This window comes from Abramis brama, assembly GCF_963993115.1.
Source record: "Abramis brama genome assembly, chromosome: 17".
NCBI classification, from domain to species: Eukaryota; Metazoa; Chordata; class Actinopteri; order Cypriniformes; family Leuciscidae; genus Abramis; species Abramis brama.
In genome coordinates, this window is record NC_139979.1 from 25,065,245 (window position 1) to 25,086,768 (window position 21,524).

Consider the following 21,524-nt stretch of genomic DNA (forward strand, 5'->3'; position numbering starts at 1 on the left):
GAGGTTTTTGCTTCTGAACTCTTCATATATAATCAGATCAACTCGATTACATCATTCACAGTGCTTCATTGGAGTGGGCGGAGCTAAAAGAGCTATTTTGGAGCTTGTTTTTTTTTTTTCACTTTCTTATTTAGTGTAATCTGCACCAACAGCATCACGGGTAATGTAGTTTTTCACCAGAAATTTCAATGTTAAACACAATTATTTTAAAAATAAGCTGAATTAAAGCTATTGTGTTCTGTGTTTATACATAATATGAAATGTATTCATGAAATGTAATCTTGTTTTCTAATTGGATCTCATTTCATTTAGCTTGTACTGTCAGTTATAAGCAGCACACTTATTCATGTGAAATGTTGGTTATTTTTCAGTATGCAGTAGAAAATGAAGAGCTCACCCAGCACCTGGGAGCTGCTAAAGACGCCCAAAGAGCACTAACAGCAGAGGTAACATGCACACACACAATGTGTACCAATGTACCACATCTCTACCAGCATATTCGCAAACTGTAATTCAACTCAAACAGTACCATTTAACAATTAATAATAATAAAAAAAATAGATGTGAATTATTTGATTTGAATTGAATCCATGATATATGACTGATTAAATTATTTTTACTGCTATTTTTACCTGCTGTAAGTCTCCTTATCTCAGTCTTTATCGATTTCTTTCTCTAGCTGAGGGAGCTGGAGGATAAGTATGCTGAGTGTATGGAGATGCTTCATGAAGCTCAGGAGGAACTGAAGAACTTCAGAAATAAAACGCTGCCTCTCAGTACACCGCGACGATTCCACTCACTCGGCCTGTTCCCCATGGTGAGACACAGAAAACAAGAAAAAAGAACATTGTTATTTTATTAAAATTTGTATTCTTTCGTATATCGATTTTTCGAAACATATCGATACTGAAATACCTAAAACGCTTCCAATACTCGTTTCCCGCAGAATAGATACACGATACCAGCTCCGCTTTCTCGCTCTCCCATCTCTCTGACAGCGAGTTGACGCACAAACCCGCCTCTCCTCACTCACTTGTTTGTGTTACACTTTGTTGGTGTTACAGGGCTTGAATTTCAGCTGGGGATTCCACGTATTGTGCAAAATTTCCCCGCTGATTTTGTGCTCATTTAAAGTTGCCTTGAGTTCTTTTCCGCTGCTTATTTCGCTTAAACAGTCAAATAGCCAGCAGCCATGTCACCCTGTAGCCCAAGACTGGTTGCCCACTGAAGCTAACCAGGGTTGAGTCTGGTTAGTACCTGGATGGGAGACTCCTGGGAAAAACAGGTTGCTGCTGGAAGAGGTGTTAGTGAGGCCAGTAGAGGGCGTTCACCCTGTGGTCTGTGAGTCCTAACGCCCCAGTGTAGTGATGGGGATACTATACTGTCAAAGAGACGTTAAACCAAGGTCCTGACTCTCTGTGGTCATTAAAAATCCCAGGATGTCCTTCGGAAAAAGAGTAGGGGTTAACCCCCGCATCCTGGCCAAATTTGCCCATTGGCCCCTGTCCATCATGGCCTCCTAATCAACCCCATATATATATTGATTGGCTTCATCACTGTCTCCTCTCCACCAATAAGCTGGTGTGTGGTGGGCATTCTGGCGCAATATGGCTGCCATCTGCATCATCCAGGTGGATGCTGCACATTGGTGGTGGTTGAGGAGATTCCCCCTTCCATATGTAAAAGCGATTTGAGTACCTAGAAAAGCGCCATATAAATGCAACAAATATTATTATTACAAAAATATATTATTATTATTATTATTATTATTATAGCAGGGATTAAAGTTCTCCGTCGCTACGACGGATTTCCGTTAATTGCAGCAGGTCTATGACGGATTTCCGTCAATATGGTTCCAGTCTGTCCTTAATGTCTTAAATTCACTTTTAATAATTTTAAGGCCGTAAATAGGATTTCATTTCTCAAAAAGTGTAATAAATGTCTTAATTTTAGTTTGAATAGGTCTTAAATTAAGGAAAGACGAGGTGTATTCACCCTACTGAGGGGGATGTGATCAAAGCCTGGAGTGGAGCAAAAGCACGTTCCTCTCTCCATTCTAAGCGTTCTGTAATCACTTCGCTCATGGTCCACTCCGGGTTTTCAATTACCGCTCACGGAAAGTGCATGTCAGGCTACAGTTGTGCGCTGAGTTAGAATAACTATATTTCAGTTACCATGGACACACTTATAATGCAGGTAGGGCTAGGCGATATATCGATGTAAAAAATTTATCGATATATTTTTGAAATGCGATATGGAATTAGACCATATCGCATATATCGATATAGTTTGCGCTGTAATCCTTGCTCCCCGCGCCTCCGCTCCTCCTTTTCCACTCTGCATGCGTGTTTATTAGAGCATGTTAGAGGCGAATCATGACTACTTCAGAAAACCCAGCACAATAGGAACTACCAGGCAGTGACATGAGTATACGCTGAAATATAGTTTTTCACCTCAGAAAAACGGACTTTCTTGTCCTGTCAGCCGTTACTGTTCTCGTAGCGCACACTCAATTGCACGCGCAAATGCAGCGGCGCGCGCTGTATCGCCTCACTGATCAAGCTAGTGCAAAAGAAACTACGAGCATGCAACGCCGTTACGTTGTAAATTACCCGAAATAAAAGTAATGCAGGGATGATTTTCATTCTATTCACCAGGAGCAGTTTCCATGTTTCATTAACAGTTATTGTTAATATTGTGTATTCGCCATGGTAACTGTCGTTTCCATATTAACCCCAAAATGCCACTATTTTTCTTTGTATTATTTTTTATATTTTTAAATGACTGTAGTGGCTCATACCAACTTTGTATTAACAAAAACTAGTTTGGGACTGCTATTTAATAGCTTTAGCATAGGCCTAATGTTTATTTATTACTAGTCTTTATATTCTTACAATTTATGTTAAGTAAAGGGGAAAAGTACTTGTGTGTGTTAACAAATTTTGTGTTAACGTGTTATAATTTGCCTATATATAATATTTTCCCCTTTACTTAACGAAAGTTTAAGTAAAGGGAAAGGCTTAGCGAAATGGGGGGAGAATGGCAAGCCTTTTAGTTTGTGGACTAAAAAAATCAAACAGCCAGGTACGTGTCTTTGCACAGTATGTCACAGGAGACTTCAATATGGCAATAATGGTAAAAAAGTGCTAGGTCACCATCAATCAGAAGCTAGTCACAATGCTGCCGTTCGTGCTCTACAGTAGCCTACACATGCTCCCTGCCTCGTTTTCATAGATTAAAATAGCTTTTAAAATATGCCTACTGGCAATATTAAAGCGGTTTAAAACGTCTCCCCTTAAAACGCTATTGGTCTTGACTATGTAAAAAGTTAAAGGAATATGACTTGGCCTAAAAAAAAATTTCAGTCAGAAGAATTTTTTTCACTTTAATCCCTGTTATAGTTATTATTATTATTATTAAATACACACAAAATAAAATGTCAAAATGCTGGTCTTGGCGAGTATTCACATAAACACAGTCAGATATGTTTTAAGTGAACGTATACAGTTGAGAAAGATGCATGTGTAACAGTATAATGAATCCTCGCGTCAGGTCTTAAAGTGACAGCAGCCTAATCTACTGCTGCCCACATATATTTATGTTTCAACGTTAAAGGGATGTAATTCATTCAAAATCCTTAACGCATTAAAATAATTTAGTGCAAATAAATCACTGAAGCAAGTGAAATTGCACGTCACGCAGTTAGATGATCTTAGAAGTCATGAGTTTATCACACTGAGCATCTACAGTGGCTCAAGCACCTGTAACCCTGATTGGTGGAAATTTATATTCTAACCCTTTAACCCGAGCTCTGTCATATTCTGTGATTGTCTCTGAAGCGCGAGCCCTCACGCATCACACTGTGTGAAATACAGACTGAACGGAACGTCAAAACATCCCACCGTTGCATGGCCAGATGATAGGCAAACTTCGTTTCTCGGCTGGATAAAGCAAACCAGCGTCTCGCTAGTAAAGTTTTGATGGATGAGGATTGTAATTAAGGTAAAGATGATTGCGTTGACGTACAGGACTTGTACAGTAAGCACGCTTGAGTCCATTATATTGATGCGTAAACAAACCGTGTATGTGTGCTCTCGATGCACTGATCGAACATTGTATTTATGCACAGACACATTTCAATACATTAACTTTGTTTCCACACACATTCAGGATAATGTTATGATTTGTCATGTGTATGTTGCTTTGTTTAGTAATTCTTAATGGATCAGTGTACTGTAGTAAGTATATCCAGTCATATCAAGGCAGTCGGTTTAGGTTTGCAGCTGGTTCGGGATTGCAGCTTGACTTGTCTAAACTATAACTCTTTGCTGTTGCACTGTACACATACTATACACTGTGAATTCTAAAACGTTTTTACCAGTAAGGTTTTTTTTATGGTTGCTTTGGTGTGCGCAAATTTGTAAATTATATGGAATCCTTATATAATCCATTTTTAAAAAGACCTAAATTTACCTTGAAAAGCTTGCAGAAAATAGTTTTGTGAGAATCACCTGGTTCACTTTGCTGGATATAACAAATGATGACAAAATAAATGTTTTAAACGTGTTGCACACTTATCGTGAAATTAAGCATAAACCATTTTTTAAACAATTTAACCTATTGACAGCCATTATTTATTTTTATATATATATGAAAATAGATATATATGAAAATATAAATAATCATTTTTATTTCCAAGATTATAAGACAAGTACACATGGAGATGAGGTCATGTTACATCCCCGAATGTTTTCATGAAATAGTTGTCAGTAGACAGTGTGTCCTACACAGTAAGCAGGACACTAGTATGTGTTTGTGAGTCTTTGTCAGACTACAAATATGTGAACATTCTAAAAAATAAATACACAAATAATGATAAATACATACACTATCACTTTTATTCCTCTGGCTAACGGTGTGTTTGTGTGCTGTGTGTAACAGGACTCTTTAGCTGCTGAAATTGAAGGCACCATGAGGAAAGAGATTGAGATGTCTGATCCAGACGTAGAGGAACAAAGGTATGTTTGTGTGTCATTTCCTGTGTCCTGCCTGTATGTCTCATATTAATTTATGAATTTGCATGCAGAGTCAAATTTAGATTCATATAAAATATAGATTTGTACATTTCAAATACAAATCATAGTACTGGATGTTTAAAATGTTTTCCTGTAACATTTTCATCAGCTTTGTTTGTAGTTTCAAATCCTCCAAGGGTGACATTGTAATCCGTCTAATCTGCTTAAATGGGAAAAAGTGATTGTCTTCACTTTTTTTTCAGGTTGCACCCAAAACGTGTCTTCGAGACGGTGCGTAACATCAACCAGACGGTTCGGCAACGCTCCATGGGCCCGTCCCCTATGAACATCCCAGGGTCCAATATGACGTCCTGCATAAACTCCAGGCGTTCTAGTTGTCTGAGCACGCCCCGATCGAGCATGTACGGAGGGGACGGGGTTGAAATGGACAACCGCACTAACAGTATGCTTCTGGAAACCCACTCACCTCAAGATGGGTAAGAGCATCAAACATGATTTTCCACCATACGTTTTTGAAGCATATGATAGAAATGTGTTGTGCATGTTTACTTAACTATAGTTTGGGGACAAATTTGTCCACATATGTGAGCGAAATCTGGCAAAATCTGTCAGTAAGATTAAAAAGAAGTGTCTTATGCTCATCAGTGCTGCATTTATTTGATCGAAAATATAGTAAAAGCAGAAATATTGAGAAATATTACAAATGTAAGAACAGCATTTAATGTATGTGAAATAGAATCTTAGAAGTCCTTTTTATCAATTTACTGCATTTTAAAACAACCTTTGGAACCTTTATTTTTTATGAGATTAGTTGACATTGGACCACATTGTATTGAGGTTATTTTTCCTGTGATATTTGTTCCAGCTCTAATGACTCCAACAGAAAGCCTGGCACGCCTGGCACACCCGGCTCCCAGGACCTGGAGGCGGCACTGCGTCGCCTTTCCCTTCGACGGGACAACTACCTGAGCGAGCGGCGTTTCTTTGAGGAGGAGCGAGAGCGTAAACTCAACGCCCTGGCAGTAGAGAAAAGCGAATTGTACGAGGACAGAGATGTTGGTAGTGGCAGTGAAGACGGCGGTCCTCTTACTCCGGCAGAAAGCATCATGTCTCTGGGCACCCTGCACTCGGTTTACTCCATCTACAGCGCCCGATCCTACCTGCCCGAGAAACTCCAGATCGTCAAGCCTCTGGAAGGTGACCGAGCCAAATCCAGGCCTTTCACCCTCTCACTGTTTGATGCTCTGTGGGCATTAATGCACCACAGTGCTGAGGATCTGTCTACACAACACTCCTTCTTTTTCAGACACACACAGCCTCGCTGCTGGTTTGAGATATAGGCCACGCACACACTACAGTTCAATTTGGTTGTCAGTTCACCTTTTAGTGCTTTATCCTGTTCTGTACTGTTCTGAGTTCAGTCATTTATGGGAGTGGCAAGCACATTCTACAAGTTGTTACAATTTGGGTCATTCCTACAGTTAGGTGGATTTTATGTTCCCATGAAACAATACTGCATAATTTACAAAAATTATTAAAGGGTTACAGAGGGCAGTATCGGAAGAAATTATACAGGTTGAAAACATGCGGAACGAGCTCCTACTACTGGCTGTAGTCTCTCGCCTCTGGCCTCTGGCCAAAAAAGCCTCTGATGACGCAAAATGACGATTGAATACAGAAATCTCTCGTCTCAGGGGGACATGAGGGAGGGAAGCACGGCCATTCGAAAATACTACCGGGTTTCTACTGATACAAAGCTTAATGCTAATCTGTGAGGTATCCCTTTAATTAACTTGAACACCACATGTTTTCCATGCATAGATGTACCCCAATTAACACAACTTCATAATGATTAATACCTAAGAATAATTCAAATAATTTGAAACACTGCAAATTCCCATGTCCCCAAACATGTTTTCTCAACTTTTTAAAGAATTTTTAGAATTAGTATGTGCACTTATTCTCTTTGACATACAATACAATTTACTGCGATGCATATCTTTAAGCTGTGTTAAACCATTAACTGAGTTTATGTCTCTCAAACTCCAGTCCACCTGTTATATTGTTGCGATTTACCCTTTAAAATCTGAAGCGTATGTCCTAAATTACATGACTTGCTAGAAGTGACATCATTACTTGGAGGGAAAGCAACTCCAAGAAAAAAGTAAGAATCGGTCATAAACTTTTCACTCTTTTCCTCATTTTTAGCTGACTTATCTAATAGCATAAAACATAGCATGTCCACCCTGTTGTGTCAATTTATACTGGACATGAAAAAGTTTTTTTAATAGATTTTATATATCTATTAAAATTCTTTCTAAATGGTAATCTTCTGTTTGCATGCTCTTTCTTGGTGAGTAATGGCTTTTATTAGCTTAAAACCCTGTTACACACTGCATTGTAAATATGTAATGTAACGGGCTGAACAAGTTCCATAGAACGTGAAACGTAAATATTTGATCTGGGTTATTAGGTTATACTAGCCTGAGATTGACCCCAGTGTGTTTTTTATGATAGACATTTTCTCCCTCTGACAAGACTGAAAAATAATTGAATATTAAAAATGTTTTCAACAAACCTGTTTTCCAAAATCCACTGTAGGAATGACCCACTTACAAAAATTCTATGCATTGTGCTGAACTGAACAACTAGTTGTTAATGATGTATTTAAACGCACGTAAGACTCTCTTCTGCATGTATGGTGCAAAAAAAAAACCCAAAAAAACAGGAAAATAGGTATGAGCCATAACTCATTTGTGTAGCCAGATCTTGTTAGAAATAACAGCAAACAGGAACAAGCACATTGTAAGCCAAAAAAAATCAAAATCCTTCAAATTGAAAATATAATTAACCATTCATTTTGCACCATCCCAGTTTAATAAATCCATAAATTTGATATCTTTATGAGCCAAGCCCAAAAACGCTTATAATAAGTGGACGTCAACACTTGTAGAACATAACGAGTCTTTGGTCAAAAATAACGTTGATGCCAAATACGTTGCTATGGTTACAGCGGTGCCAATCACTGCAATTTCGGGAGGGAGTCGTGTTCAGTACACACATGGATCGATTAGAGGATTTGCTCCCGTTTGTAAATGCAGTTATCACTCCTGAACCAGCGTGTCAAGGCCTTAGACACATCCCACTTACCATTATATAGAGAGAGTGAATACTGAGTCAGCAAACTGAAAAATTACCCACAATGCACTTTATGGTACATATTTTAAAAGACACATTTTAAATTGGTGTTGCTCGTTTACAAAGAAAGCCAAAAACAAAGTTGATTGTATATCTTTCCCTTCTCGTTTTCTGTGGATCTTTTCAGTTTTATGCCAACAAAGAGGTGACTGAATTCATTTAGTTGTATATAACATATCTACAGCTAATTGTAGTTTGTCATGTTATTTAAACTTAATCACAGCATGATAACAGCTACTGTGGTGATCTTATAATGACATCTCTAGCGCCCCCTGCTGGTTATAGATAATAGAGCTAAGCAGTCTGACATTGCCTGCCCAAAAGTAAAGCTTAGGAATTACAGAAAACTCTAAAGCATTTTGAGTGATTTCTCTGATTTGCTTAACATATTTAAACATGTTTCAAAGGTACTAAGAAGCAAACTGACAGATTAGCTCCTGAGGAATATTATTTGACTTGAGCCCCTGTTTTCCCCATTGTGTTCACCATTGTTTACCCCTACTGTCTCTTGTCAGTTTTCAGTTTGGATGTTTGAATTCCTTTTCTTACCTTTTTGTCTTTTAATGTGTTTATACCTTTCCAATAAACACAACTTTAATTTCCCCCTCCTTCTTTTTCTCTTTCTTTTCTTGCTTTAGGCTGTCCATAGTTAGCATGTCATGAAATGTAGCTCTGTGTAAACTTTAAGAGCTGTTTTACAGGGCACATATTAAATTGAGTATAGAAATAGCATATGTAGTGTAACTTAATAAGAGTAACTATAATCAGAAAGCAATTAAAATGTATGAAAGAATATATAACTGTGATCACGACTGCTGTTAAATATGCAGTATATCTCCACATCTGGTTGCCTCTAAAATATATCTATTTTAAAATGTATTGGAACACAGACAAATTCTACATAAAAATGAACAGATCAGTTCTCAGCATTGAAACCAATTGGTTTTCATACTTGGTATCGCAGAGGTTTGCTTAAAACTTTCCATTTAATCTGCTTATTTATATATGATTATATACATGCTCAATGATCATCCAATATTACTTTATTATTTTGATATACATTCCTGAGGCAAGCAATCTCATGTTGCCTCTTGTCTCTTGGACTACAGTGGATGCTAATTTTAAATCAGTCAGACCGATCTGAAATTCTTGTCCAACCGCTCATTCATCTCATGTCACACTTCATGAATGCCACCTTGCGTTCATGATCTCAATATATATTTTGTGTGTTATGTGGCATTTGTTGTAATTTGTCTCTGATCTGTGCTCTTGTTTCCTCCGTTCCTCAGGTTCGGCCACTCTGCACGCATGGCAGCAGCTCGCGCAGCCACACCTGGGCGGCATCCTGGACACACGGCCCGGCGTCGTGACCAAGGGCTTCCGAACGCTGGAGCTGGACCTGGAGGAGGTGTACCAATTCACCGACCTGGAGGAAGATGAGTCAGGACAGCATTCCCAATCCGCCGTCTCTACCTCTTGCCTGGGCTCTATGCCTTGCTCGCCTGCTTTGCGACGACCTCGTGCCATCAATACTGACAACCAGGAAGAGCAGCTCAGAGAAAATGGAGGGACCCCTGGAGTGGGGCAAGACCGAATGGAGGCTGGGGAGGAAGAGGTCTCATCTGGTGAGGGACCCTCATAACCTCACTAACCCTCCGGACAGGCTTAGGGGGGTGGGCTCAAAAAGATCTCTATAAAACAGACCGAAGCCCCAGTGGAGTACCCATAAGCCCCAGTTGTATTGTGCCTGGTTCTCTCCACACACCCACTGCACACCAACCACTACCTCACCCATGAAGACAGCTGCCATGTTCTTTTGAGTATAGTCAAATATTTTTTACATTTTACTGTCGTTCTGCCTGTCATCTCTCTTGATCCTTGCGCTGAAAAATGAGAAATCAGTCTATGGAAACTCTAGAATAGTTGAAATACTTTAAATATTAAAGTATCTATGATAAATAAAGTACCACCAGCAGTACCAAATTTCTTTATCACCTGCATGCCAGGGGTTACCTTTCTGTGTGGGTCATATTTACCCCTAATTCAAAAGCATTTTAGAACCTTTTTTTATTATTGTGACATTTGATTACTATTAAAAAGTCCCTACCGCCATTATTATTACTACAGTAATGTCATCATTTGAGTTTGAAATGCTCATTGTTCAAAGAGTGATTCTCATTAGATTCTCACTATTATAATTATTAGTAGTAGTAGTATTAGTGCTGTCAAATCGACTAATCGCTATTAATCGCATCTAACATAGAAGTTTGTAAATATGTGTATGTGTAATATATACATATATACACATATATTATATAATTATAGCCCTAATTATTATTATTATTATTATTATTATTAATAAAAGATAGTATAACATATACTGCCATGTTAAAATATAAGTATTTTATAATTTAATTATTATTAATTAAATAATTGGTCTACTCTTAAGATACTTATGAATATGAGTCTAATAATAAGTGATAAGTGTGTGCTTCTAGACTTGATTCTCATTTTCGGCACTCGTTAAATTTCCAGTATCTTAAAAACTCTTCTCAGCTAAATCTCTTTTCTAACCTGCATTACCAGAACGCTGTGTCAGAAAGTTGAATGCCTGGTGGTGGGCAAACAACATTTATTTATTCACTCTCTCCACACACACATACATGCAAGTCCACTTGTCCCCTGGTAAACCTGTATGTGAGATTTAGGCAGGCGTCCAGCCCGAGGGCACAGAGTGTGATGTTTAATACTTAACTGCAGAACACATACACATGCCTTTAGCACACATCACACAGTCCCTACAGGAGCCCCAGCATGTAACATCCAGCTAGAGTTCTGAGTGTCTTTTAAAGGATAATGTTACGGAGTTCTATTAAAAACGGGGAGGTGTGAGTCGCAGTCATGTGAGTGAACAGACTCTGGACACTGCTGGACAGAGGTCACATTGACACCACGTGTAGCTACACAAACACACTCCACATGCTTTCAGAGTCAAGCATGTCAGACACACACACACATGCTCTGACAGTCCCAGTTTATCTGGATAATTATACACTGTGCTCACATACATACATGCTGTGCATATTTGTTTCGTTTTGTTTTTGTTTTGTGATTTAGTTGTTTTTTTGTTTGTTTGTTTTTTTAAGGGTGAACTTTCGCTTTAATGACAATTAATGTTTCTTTCTGCAGAGAATTATTGAAACATAATGCCAGCTGATAATAATGGACTTTGATGCACCGTTTGATTGTTCCTCTTTCCCACTTTTCTCTCCTGCTGTGTGAATCTATTTAAAACTGCATCAGGATGAATCATACCACCACAAACTCATGATTTGTAAGGACATTTAACAAATCAAATTCTGCTGTCACGTTTTTGCAGTATACCACATTAGATTGCGTTAGGTCTCCTCAGATCCTGAAGCAGTTTTAATTCCATCTCTGTGTTTGTTTGTGGTGTTGTGTACTGATGTTTGTCTCTCCTCTCTTGCTCTTCCCAGTGCATTTTCCTGGTAAATGTATGTCTAACACCAGCTCCACGTACACCTTCACCACCTGCAGGATTCTGCACCCTTCAGATGAACTCACCAGAGTCACAGCCAGGTAAATACAGTGTGGTCTTTTCATAATACCCTCCTAGCAACTATTGGTTCATAGATAATATCAGACACTTTTAACAAATACACTGCCATAAATATGTGCAAAAATTTTACCTTTAGGGTTACAGCAGCGTGTCACTGGCCAGTACCCTTAAAGTGCCCCTATTATGCTATTTTAAAGGTTCCTGATTTTGTTTTGGAGGTCTCCTACAATAGGTGTACATGCATCCAATTTTCTCATAATATACATTCCACATCACCTCAGTTCCTCAAAGAGTCTGAAAACGGTTCGTTTGAGGATCCAGTCTCTCTAAACCCCTCCTTTCCGTGAGCCTACTCTGCTCTGATTGGTCAGATGGCCCAGCCTGTTGTAATTGGTCGACCGCTTGCAGCGCGTGTCGAAGCGTCTATTACCATAATTGAATTTCAGCTCCTTAGCACTTTTATACACAGTAGGGGTTGAACGACTTCAGATTTTTATAAGTCAACATTTATTTGATTAAAGTTAAAAATCGACTAGTCATTGATGACGTCATTAACCCTTTGACCCCTACAATCACACCGGTGCGATCAGTCTAGGCTGGTCCCTGGATCACACCGGTGTGATTAGAATGGTCAGTGCATCACGTGATCAACTGCTAAATTCAAATGTGCCTTTGGCTGGCGCTTAGCCAGAGACGGACGCTCTATTCAACTATTCAGTGTTCAGTGTTCAACTATTCAACCACATAAGGTTTAATTTAGGTTTCAGACATTTAAATACACATAAGTACTAGCAAAACAATACATTTATAGTTTGTAAAATACACACTGATGTCTATGGAAGCGGCAATAACAATACATTTAATTATAAATTGACACTGTGTTTTATTCATTTCAGATACACATTGTGTAGGTAACTATAACGTTTACTCTGTTCTTCTTCCACTTCACCGGCCACTTACTTTTATGTATTTCGGCAGAAGTGGATGAATTTGCGTGTTGTAAATTCAACAGATCCGATTCTCTGAACTGCGACGCAAACGTAGGTTTTACTGTATCAATTCCAGCCCGAGTCCGAGTCGACATATCGACAACATAAACCAAACTCTTCCAGGTCTCATTTAAAACTACAGTGTTTGAGTGTCAAAGTAGATGTTGTTCACGAGCATCCAATGAAGACCATAGGCTGCCATTATGCAAATGTGCAAATTGATTATGCAAATCAAATCGAATTGTGAAATTTGTGTCAATATCCAACCCTAATTGCAACTCTTTTAATACAATTTTGGACTTGTTTCAATTAAGTTTAAATTTGTTGAAATCATTCAGGTTTTCCATAAAAGATTCAGTATAAATCCAGCATACAAAATCTTCAACAGTGTAACCTGCAATCTGTATTGAGGGTGCCAGAGAAAAGGCACCTGACAAATAGCTTGTCTCTATAGCAGCCATACTGTACAGCTGTGTGATTGGCTTCTACTGCAGGTCATATGACGAGGATGATGAGGCGGCTCTCTTTCATGTTGTTCTGGTGACGGGCTTAGAGCACACTCACTGAGCAGCACCCCCTGGGGGTGAGGATGAATAGCATGACCTGCCTAGTCCTAATTAAAACTTATGTCATGGGAGTATGCTGTTCTCTAACCAAACACAAACCACTCTAATGTCCTAAACTGACCTATAGGATGTTTCTCAACTAACACCTGAACCTTTGTTGTGGGAGACTAAATGCAGTATGACGTGACCGATAATACAAACTGTGTATAAATCTATGGTTGTATCTATGTGTGTGTGTACTGTAAATCAATGGTAAAGTACAGAGTGCATGAGAGGACAAAATGTTAACTTGATGTTAATCTATAATCAAAAGAATTAGCCTTCAAAATTATAATGTCTGAATGCCATTGCATTAGATATTAAAATAGATCAATGGCGTTCCTGTAGCTCAAAGAGTAGAACAAGGTGCTATTAATGCCAAGTTCATGGGTTCGATTTTCAGGGAATGCAAGAACTGATAAAAATGTATACTTTGGAAGTAATGCAAGTTGCTTTGGATAAGTAAGGTATTTGCCAAAAATATATACACCTGTGGTTACCAATAAAAGTAATTAAAGGTAGTTCTGAAACAAGGCATCATTTATTTGAAGATGCCAATTGGTTTAATATATTGTAGAGTCAGAATTATGCACTGAAATTCATATTGGGGCTGCATAATTATTTAAAATAAAACTAAAATCGTGATATGGCTTCGTGCAAAAATCAAACCGCAAAGACCACAATTTAATTAAAGGTATAGCGGAGGATTTTTTACTTCCGGGTGGATCACCTATACTATTGGTCCTCCTAATTGTCAATCATTCTGGTGAATCAATCAAACTTATTCAAAAAGTGGAGAGGGCGGGTCTTATCTAAAATTCGGAAAGATCCTCCACTATACCTTTAAGTAAATGTATGTTTCAGAGTGAAGCACGACATGGTGTTCTTACACATGAGCTGCTCGGCTCGATTCGTAGGAAATTCTGCTTTAATGAAATCCTGCCCAAATCATGCAGCCTTAATTAATTAAGTATTGTGGCTTTTAGTTTTGGGGCCACATTATACTGTATTCTATACAAAAGAAAATCTAAACTCTCACAATCCAAAACTTATATGTCCCAGTTATGTTGCAAACACTAACCATTTTTTTCTTGTGAGCAAAATGTTCCTGAATTGCATTGAATATTTCAGTTTGATTAATGGTGTTCATAGAGTTACCATTGCATGGTTTGGCTTGCGGCTTGTATAGCCAGATAATGCAAACTAACCGAGTGTTTCTTTCTCAGTCTTGTGTCTGGTCCATCACTGACTACCTGCGTGATGTCCAGCAGCAGTCTGCGCTCAACCCCTGTGTCCACCCCCTGCACGCCTCGTCGCCTCAGCCTGGCGGAGAGTTTCACCAACCTCCGCGACTCAACCAAGACCACCAGTACTTCTTTGGGCCTTGTGCGCCTCCTGCAGGAGAGAGGTATATCTGCTGCTGTCTATAACCCTCTCAGTTGGGACCGGGCGGATCGAGCCCCTCCACCAGACCCCTACTCATCACACACCGCCCACCCCTTACACACCTGTCCAGACACGCTCCCTTCCACCCCTCCAAACTCCCCCAGCAAGTCCAAACCCACCAGACCTGTGCTCCCTGTAGACTACAGCCCCTCAGACCCCCCCTACGAAACCTTCCTGGCTTCACGGCCAGCCAGCTCGATTCTAAAGGAAGTGCGGGAGGCGGACGAAAGGGCTCAAACAGATACGCAGTGTCAGACTGAAGTCAGTGTGCAGAACCTGAGACTTGTGGACAAGGTAAAGAAGTTTAGCCTGGCTCCCAGAACATTGCCCCCAGGACCGCCATTCGGAGCCCACGCTGTTGTGACCTCCCCTATCGGGGGACTACCAGTGCTGAACTCAGGGATGAGAAGAAACCGCAGTTACCCAGCTATGGTTGGGGCTAGTATGGCTATGAAGGGCGCAGGGCCTCCCAGTGAGGACCTGCTATTGGCCCATGGACCGCCAAGACAAACTAGCCTCAATGAAAAGTGAATGTTGCCTCTCTGTCGTCCCCTTTTGCCTTTTATTTGTTTAAATTTGCATTGATACAGTATATCATCCTTGCGACAACTCGAGTGCCTGTTATTAAGATGATATTTGTATAGATTATTTTGTTATAACAGTTGATATAACAACCTATTTTTTGTCTACTTCTCTCCGTCTGACCAACATGTACAGTACAATTCATTCAGCATTGTCACATAGCTTGGCATATTCCAAGCTTTTGTCGTCGTGTGACAGTTTGCATTTGCTGGCTGTGAGAAAATGTAGCATACAAACAGCAGAAAAATCATGCCCCAAAATGATTTCCAGTTTGAATTTAAAAACTATTCTCTGAATCTGGTCTTCCCGTGTGACATTTCAAGATTTGTTAGTTTTGTGATGCTAGCAAGAGCACTGATAGCACCTTAATGCTAATGGTAACCCAGACATTGGTGAACAATGAAGTATTGTCATTTATTATTTATTATTTGGTCTGATTTGGCACTTTTTAAAGGCCATGACATACAGCTTTTTATCAAGCCCCTATAGTGTGCCGAAAATCTGCTTTTACCAAGTACAAATACCTTCACAGAAGCCTTTTCCATCTAGTCCAGGCAATTAAATAACTACAGCAAAATGTTCATTGTCTAAAATGGTTTATTAATGCATAATATTATAGTAATTACAGTGTAATAACACAGTTCAGTAATACGACTCTTGGTAGAGGGCGCTGTTGGCATGAATTGGTGATCATTTTCACATTAACACAAACTCTCTGCTTTATACATCCTCAAGAGTTGACTGACTGAAATACTTCAGAGAGAAACTGAGACCACAGGGCTGTGAAGGGGCTGCATAAAGAAATTGCAGCAGGTTCAGACTTGAAACACAATCATGATCATGTTGCCATCTTTTAATGTCCTTTTGTTGAAGACCAACATTATTTATGTGTATGTGTATGGATGTACATGGCGTGTGGAATTGCAGTATCGAAGACTTGATGGGGAAAATTGCACAAAAATATGTCATGTCAAACCGAAGAAACAAAATACTGTACATCTGCTGTGGTTTTGGAACCTACTGACTAATATGTGTCGTATGTAAAGCAAGTGAATTATGTATTGTGAGCTTTAAAGATTTCAAGGGTGCAATAGGAAGTCATTCATAGTGCCTGATTTTTTATTTTATTTTTTGACAGACTGAATCATAATGGCTTCACCTGCCACAGTATGCACTGGCATAAATACTGTAACTATGTGTGATGTATTGATTTAACAGCTGTTTTTACCTGACAATGCAGATTTTTGAAAGATATATTTGATGCATTGTCGAGGATGCATATACAGTTGAAAGTGCATGAGTCGGTCTAAAGAAAAGGTCTTTTTCTTTTAGTTCAGGCAAATCAAATGTGTTAGGTGAAAATGTGTGCGTATTTGTGTGTGCGCATTTAATCATAGCATGACCTTTGTTGAATGTGTTTCAGAGGTATCTGCCATGACTGATCATTGATTTCAATGGTGTTTATTTCATTAGAAAGGACATTTATTTTATTTGTATATTGTAAATGGTAAATATGCAAAGAATTTAAACATGCTAACTTTTTATATATAAAAAAGCACACAAAAAAAAAAAAAAAACTAAACTTAAAGGAAAAAAATGAGAAAATGGAAAAGCAATGACAACTTGACACTGGTGAAAAGTGGAGTTTTTGTTCATGAATTTTAGAAGCTCCCTTTTGCAGGATCAATAAAACCAGTTGCGATAATTTTGTGTCGGTTGTCTTATTTTGATGCTATCAGGTCTTTGTTCAAGTATATCCACAAATATCCGTTCTAAACATTCTTTAGAAAGCATGAAATGCACTAGCCTTGTTGAGCACAAGAGGGAGTGTTTCACCCACATTGAGCGTGCAGAACAGCTCTACATTTGTGTTTGCAACACCAAATCAATTAAATTGTCCCTATCACCTGGATTCAGTAGCATAGCTGATTCAGTTATAAATTCTAGTCCCTGCAAACATATCCATATTGTGTAGGTCCAAAGTCCAAAATATGCCAGTTCATGTTTCTAAATTTGTCATTGTTTGATCTTGTGCCGACAGAAACCCTTTAGGGCCCTTGTCTTGCTACTTTGCATGGAGTAGATGCTTGTGACCAGACCACAGCTGACTGATCAGCAGGCCACTTAGTGTTGAAGAGCACCGGCTATTTACTAACAATGTGATGATATTCAGATGACATTCTCCAGCTGAAGAGGGTTTCCATAGAAACACTGCAAGTTATTGTGAACTCACAAATTCAAGACTGTTCCTGCAAGATTGTTCTGAGTGGCCTAATATTTTTCTTCATAAACTTATGTACAATTTGATATTATGGAGCTGTATTGCACAGCTGTAGAAATGTAAAATGTATACATCCTTTATATATTAGATATGTTTGTATAGTTATATATTTTAATTCAGACCTCTTAATCCAAACACCAAACCTAACCAATTTTCAACAGGCAAATAAAAGTACATTGATATTTTTGTAGTTATATATAAATGGAATTTTGAAAGCACCGCCTATATTATAAAAATATTCACCGTTGATGAGTGAAATAAACAAGCATGAGTCGTAGTTGTGTTTTTGGCTGTTCTACTGCACATGTTTTGTTCAGTTTTCCAATTGTAAATTGGTTGAGAAGGAAATGGATGATTATCCACTAAATTAAAATACCACCTGCATGCTACAGCATATATTACACGGCTCTCTAGAATACTTTAGTGGTCTGATAACAACCACCCATCCACATAGCAGACCACTCAAGATTAAGGCTGAATCCAAAATGGCCCCTAAACCCTCAATCACAATTCCCTACGTTAGTCCAGTATTACAGTTCACTTGCAGGAGTGAATGAAAACAAGTGGGCGGATTCGGACAGCAGTTGAGCGTACATCAGTTGTACACTCGTTATTGCGATGCAGTGTGGGAGTGCACTCAATAACGTCCCACTATGGTTTCGGACACCACTACAAATTGCTGTCCCCTCAAGTAATGCCCTATTTGAGGGTATAGGGGGTCGATTTCGGATTCAGCCTAACTCTCTCCTTCCAGTCCTATGCAAAATGCACATATTCCTCATACAGTTGTCTAAGTGAACTTTTTTTAGGGGGTTAGGTTTATGGGTCAGAAGAAGAAGTCAATGGAAGGTCTCTGTCCCTTGTATATAGAGTGTGCGGAGGTGGGGGGCACTAGATAGTTTGATATTGGTTGACAAGTTATGTAGCCTAGGCTTTGAATTATGTAAATGTGCATAAAGGTTTGTGAGAAATGTTGGCACCTATGCCTTGTGGCAGGATTCTGTGGAATGTTCATAGACATTATGACGTAATTGTAGCACAACTTAGTATAAAAGTGGTGGAAAACTGGTGGAAAATTCTGTGTAGCATGTTAGGAGTTGATTGAAAGCTAAAAGAAAATTGATATAGAGTTGATATTTGAGGATAAAGTCAAATACATTAATAGTGGTTTTTATTACCCCAACTGATCAAGCGATGGATAACATCGGAAGGGACATTGAAAGCAGTCGTTCTCTGTTTCATGAGAAACTAAAGAACTGGTTTCCAAATTTCCATGGTAGGAAGGAACACCAAAAATAAGTTATTAAGGATCATCTGTGGATATTTCACAACATGTTAACTTATATTTTATTTAGCCAATGAATAATGTGCAAAATTAGGCAGTAAATTAATGCAACAGATTTTCCATATTTGTGTGTTTGGATAGGCACTGAAACATATTGACAATAATTACTCAAAAATATATATTCATACTTTGGATTAGGGATTTGAACAAACCCCAGAACCCTAAATCTCAGTGTACAACTCATACGTCATAATTTCTGCCGAATAATCTGTCAATTTGTTGCATTCAGTCATCATAATACATCATACATGGTAATTTATTAAACTAAATTAAGTCATTGGGTCAAAAAAGTTAATTACATAAGGTCTTTCCTTAGTTACAGTGAGGAAAATAAGTATTTGAACACCCTACTATTTCGCAAGTTCTCCCACTTAGAAATCATGGAGGGGTCTGAAATTGTGATCGTAGGTGCATGTCCACTGTGAGAGACATAATCTAAAAAAAAAAAAAATCCAGAAATCACAATGTATGATTTTTTAACTATTTATTTGTATTATACAGCTGCAAATAAGTATTTGAACACCTGAGAAAATCAATGTTAATTTTTGGTACAGTAGCCTTTGTTTGCAATTACAGAGGTCAAACGTTTCCTGTAGTTTTTCACCAGGTTTGCACACACTGCAGGAGGGATTTTGGCCCACTCCTCCACACAGATCTTCTCTAGATCAGTCAGGTTTCTGGGCTGTCGCTGAGAAACACAGAGTTTGAGCTCCCTCCAAAGATTCTCTATTGGGTTTAGGTCTGGAGACTGGCTAGGCCATGCCAGAACCTTGATATGCTTCTTACAGAGCCACTCCTTGGTTATCCTGGCTGTGTGCTTCGGGTCATTGTCATGTTGGAAGACCCAGCCTCGACCCATCTTCAATGCTCTAACTGAGGGAAGGAGGTTGTTCCCCAAAATCTCGCAATACATGGCCCCGGTCATCCTCTCCTTAATACAGTGCAGTCGCCCTGTCCCATGTGCAGAAAAACACCCCCAAAGCATGATGCTACCACCCCCATGCCTCACAGTAGGGATGGTGTTCTTGGGATGGTACTCATCATTCTTCTTCCTCCAAACACGTTTAGTGGAATTATGACCAAAAAGTTCTATTTTGGTCTCATCTGACCACATGACTTTCTCCCATGACTCCTCTGGATCATCCAAATGGTCATTGGCAAACTTAAGACGGGCCTTGACATGTGCTGGTTTAAGCAGGGGAACCTTCCGTCCCATGCATGATTTCAAACCATGACGTCTTAGTGTATTACCAACAGTAACCTTGGAACGGTGGTCCCAGCTCTTTTCAGGTCATTGACCAGCTCCTCCCGTGTAGTTCTGGGCTGATTTCTCACCTTTCTTAGGATCATTGAGACCCCACGAGGTGAGATCTTGCATGGAGCCCCAGTCCGAGGGAGATTGACAGTCATGTTTAGCTTCTTCCATTTTCTAATGATTGCTCCAACAGTGGACCTTTTTTCACCAAGCTGCTTGGCAATTTCCCCGTAGCCCTTTCCAGCCTTGTGGAGGTGTACAATTTTGTCTCTAGTGTCTTTGGACAGCTCTTTGGTCTTGGCCATGTTAGTAGTTGGATTCTTACTGATTGTATGGGGTGGACAGGTATCTTTATGTAGCTAACGACCTCAAACAGGTGCATCTAATTTAGGATAATAAATGGAGTGGAGGTGGACATTTTAAAGGCAGATTAACAGGTCTTTGAGGGTCAGAATTCTAGCTGATAGACAGGTGTTCAAATACTTATTTGCAGCTGTATCATACAAATAAATAGTTAAAAAATCATACATTGTGATTTCTGGATTTTTTTTTTTTTAGATTATGTCTCTCACAGTGGACATGCACCTACGATGACAATTTCAGACCCCTCCATGATTTCTAAGTGGGAGAACTTGCAAAATAGCAGGGTGTTCAAATACTTATTTTCCTCACTGTATATCTAATATGCTGTTATATTATAAAGGAAATTTGAAGATGATGGACAAGACATAGTAGATACAGTAAGTGCCATTTCAGTGCCAGTCTAATTGCTAAGCATATACTGTTCTGTAGGCCTTGTTTTATTCACCAAGATCATTTTCAGGTTACCTTACCTGTGATCAATAAGGCAAAGCCAAACTCTTTAGTATCAGTCAGCTAGATACTAGTTGAGTCAGTGAAAAGACTACAAAGATGCAAATGTCTATGTATGAGCGAGGGGAAAATAAGAGAATTGGCTAGTTGGCTCAGACAATGTATCTGCATTGCCAGAACACATTTAATTGCCCTGGTTGCAAACCTTTTCATGTTTGGCACTGTGTGTGTAAGCGAGCATTTATTGGTTCACTTTATATTGTCTAACAGAATGAAATCTCTTTCACTAAGGCACACCTGTGGCATAATGGCTCTTTTTGTTTGGTGTAGCTCTTCATTTGCTCGCAATCATCAGGCTGCGATTCATCCATTATGTGCTAACTCAAGTGTTTTG

At 39.0% G+C, this 21,524-nt stretch overlaps 1 protein-coding gene across 4 annotated transcripts in view; it reads left to right on the forward strand.

The window, feature by feature from the left end:
- Positions 1 to 17,141, forward strand: part of trak1a (trafficking protein, kinesin binding 1a) — a 76,843-nt gene extending 59,702 nt beyond the window's left edge. For 3 of the 4 annotated variants that reach the window (XM_084088583.1, XM_084088581.1, XM_084088582.1), the window contains 8 exons: positions 372 to 446; positions 680 to 817; positions 4,942 to 5,018; positions 5,279 to 5,512; positions 5,902 to 6,233; positions 9,524 to 9,859; positions 11,732 to 11,834; positions 14,635 to 17,141. In XM_084088583.1, coding sequence (XP_083944709.1) covers positions 372 to 446; positions 680 to 817; positions 4,942 to 5,018; positions 5,279 to 5,512; positions 5,902 to 6,233; positions 9,524 to 9,859; positions 11,732 to 11,834; positions 14,635 to 15,385 — 2,046 coding nt within the window. In that variant the 3' untranslated portion in view covers positions 15,386 to 17,141. Of the gene's footprint in view, positions 1 to 371; positions 447 to 679; positions 818 to 4,941; positions 5,019 to 5,278; positions 5,513 to 5,901; positions 6,234 to 9,523; positions 9,860 to 11,731; positions 11,835 to 13,297; positions 13,387 to 14,634 lie in introns of all 4 variants that reach the window. The other variant, XM_084088584.1, reaches the window with a different exon arrangement.
- Positions 17,142 to 21,524: the final 4,383 nt, after the last annotated feature.